The sequence below is a fragment of the Silurus meridionalis genome, chromosome 16 (genome assembly GCF_014805685.1).
Source record: "Silurus meridionalis isolate SWU-2019-XX chromosome 16, ASM1480568v1, whole genome shotgun sequence".
NCBI lineage: Eukaryota > Metazoa > Chordata > Actinopteri > Siluriformes > Siluridae > Silurus > Silurus meridionalis.
This window is the reverse complement of record NC_060899.1, coordinates 17,092,247-17,094,453: the sequence shown is the minus strand read 5'-3', so window position 1 is coordinate 17,094,453 and position 2,207 is coordinate 17,092,247. Positions and strand designations below refer to the sequence as shown.

Here is a 2,207-nt window from a genome sequence, read left to right as displayed (position 1 = left end):
GACGCTTTTCCCAGGTGTCCGTTTTTACCTCCTCCCGTCATAAACCCTGCTCCAGGATTGGATGATATCCTGCCACCTGCTCCAGGATTGGATAAAAGCACTTCAACTAATCCTGGAGCAGTGGGCGGGGTGTGCAATGTAAATTAAATATCTTATTAAATTGTAAAAAGTATGTAATTTATAAATAATAAGTGAACTCAATAAGTACACATGATCAGAAACAACACGAGTACAGCTCTCCATATCACCGCGGATTAGTTTAGCGGCTAACAAGACTGAAACTCCAGCACTTTATACACATACTGTTTATCTACATTATTATTACTTGAAGAAAGGAGTTTATTATTACTATTATTATGTTTATTAATTATGATTATGATGATGATTACCTGAAGAGAACACGGCGCTGACCTCTCTCTGTGTAGTAATATGCTTGAAGACATTCACTAGCACTAACGCGTCATGGCAACCAGACGATGACGTCATCAGCAAGCGCCAGCAGTTGACTTCGACATCTCTCTTTTATGTAAAGAAAAGATAAGCATATCATATATATATATATATTTTTTTTACATTCATGCAAACAGAACATGTCCACAGTGAGGTTACAGATGAACACAAATCACACAGTAGTTAAAGCATAACGTCTATAATATTGTGTTAGAAATTGTTGATGTTAAAATTCATTCATCTACATTGTACTTAAATTTAACACCATGGTCCTTCTGGAGGAACTGACTAATGGGCATTGCAGTGCACTTTAGGGCTACTGATGATGTACCATATATGAGGAAATACTTTGTGTTCATGTTGATCTGTACATGTGTGTTTCTTTATATGCAGTATGTAACTCCCAGTTATAGAAATAAACTCTTATAGCTGTTCATTCATCCTAAATAAACTTTTCTACAGTTACTGTGTCCATAAATGTTGAAATGTTTTGGTGGTTGAAGTTAAAAAGTAGAAAAATAAATATATAAACAATTCTCTCATAGTTCCTAGCTGTGGCTCTGTCTCAGCTGCAGGATCATCACACTATTCAAATGTCTGTTCAAAGACTCAAAAACTGCTACAAAATCTTATGATCAAAAGATATATTTTAAGATGTGTGTTTTTGTCTGTGCAAGCAAAATGGCCCTGGGTTAACCCTGCACAGTAATCCTACCTTTATCGTGGTGGCTACGTTTCAAAACCGCCTGTGATAAACAAAAAACTGCAATAAAAGGACACCACCACAAAAAACGCTTTTATTTTATTGTTTAAGCTGTAAATGATCCTCGCACACACTTTAAACACACAGAAAACATGTGCAAGAATATATAATAAAAACACAGTACACTGTATCACATTTATGGTGAGTACATGCACTGTACAGTTTACAGTTCTGTAGCGTAGCCTATGTATAGTTTCTCTGCTTGTTTATTGGTTGAAGTGTCCTTTTGATGTAAATAAAAGAGGCGGAGTTAAAAATACACATCACCACATTCTTTACTTACTGTACTGTATTATCATTTTACTTCAATTTATAATGAATAATCATATTTTGTATTAATTAATTAATTTATTTATTTCAACATAAAACTCCATAAAGTGTTTTGGGCTATGGTGCTCTCTGCAGATAGAAGACGAAAATCAGCCAAGCAAATTAGTTATGTGGCAAATGCAATGCAATCAGAGTTGAACTGCGCTAAAGCAGGGGATTACTGTACTTCAGTACTGTATTGAACCCTGGAATACCTCAGAAATAATGTACAGAATATGCTGGTGATAAACAGGAGAGTGAGCTAGTGTGTAAGATCAATGCAGTGAAGTACAAGTTTCTATCAGGTCCAGATGATGGAAAAAACTTAAAATGAACACAAACATTTTTTGGTCTCAAAATCTTAAGTGTTTTATTGCTCTTAATTACAGGAGGTTTATGGATGTGATGAGGAAGACATGCAGGTAGATGGTGTGAAAGGCAGATGTAGAGGACAGAGTGTGGAGATTAATAAAAGAATAATACAACACAGAGAAAAAAACAAGTCTTACTCCTGGTTTCCCATGTTGATCCAGGTGTAGCTACTGGTGCAGTTGTTACAGTATATGGAAAGCCTGTTGCTGTACCGTAAGCTCGGTCCGTTTGAATGATTGCTGCAGAAACACAGGTGATGCAGAAGATCAGAATCCTCGCAATGTTTCAGCTCAGTGTTTAATAACCGTGCAGA

At 36.0% G+C, this 2,207-nt stretch overlaps 1 protein-coding gene across 1 annotated transcript in view; it reads right to left on the bottom strand.

The window, feature by feature from the left end:
- LOC124398616 (centrobin-like) overlaps window positions 1-510 on the bottom strand; it is a 5,829-nt gene extending 5,319 nt beyond the window's left edge. The window contains exon 1 of the mRNA XM_046868804.1: window positions 390-510. Coding sequence (XP_046724760.1) covers window positions 390-443 — 54 coding nt within the window. The 5' untranslated portion in view covers window positions 444-510. The remainder of the gene's footprint in view (window positions 1-389) is intronic.
- Window positions 511-2,207: the final 1,697 nt, after the last annotated feature.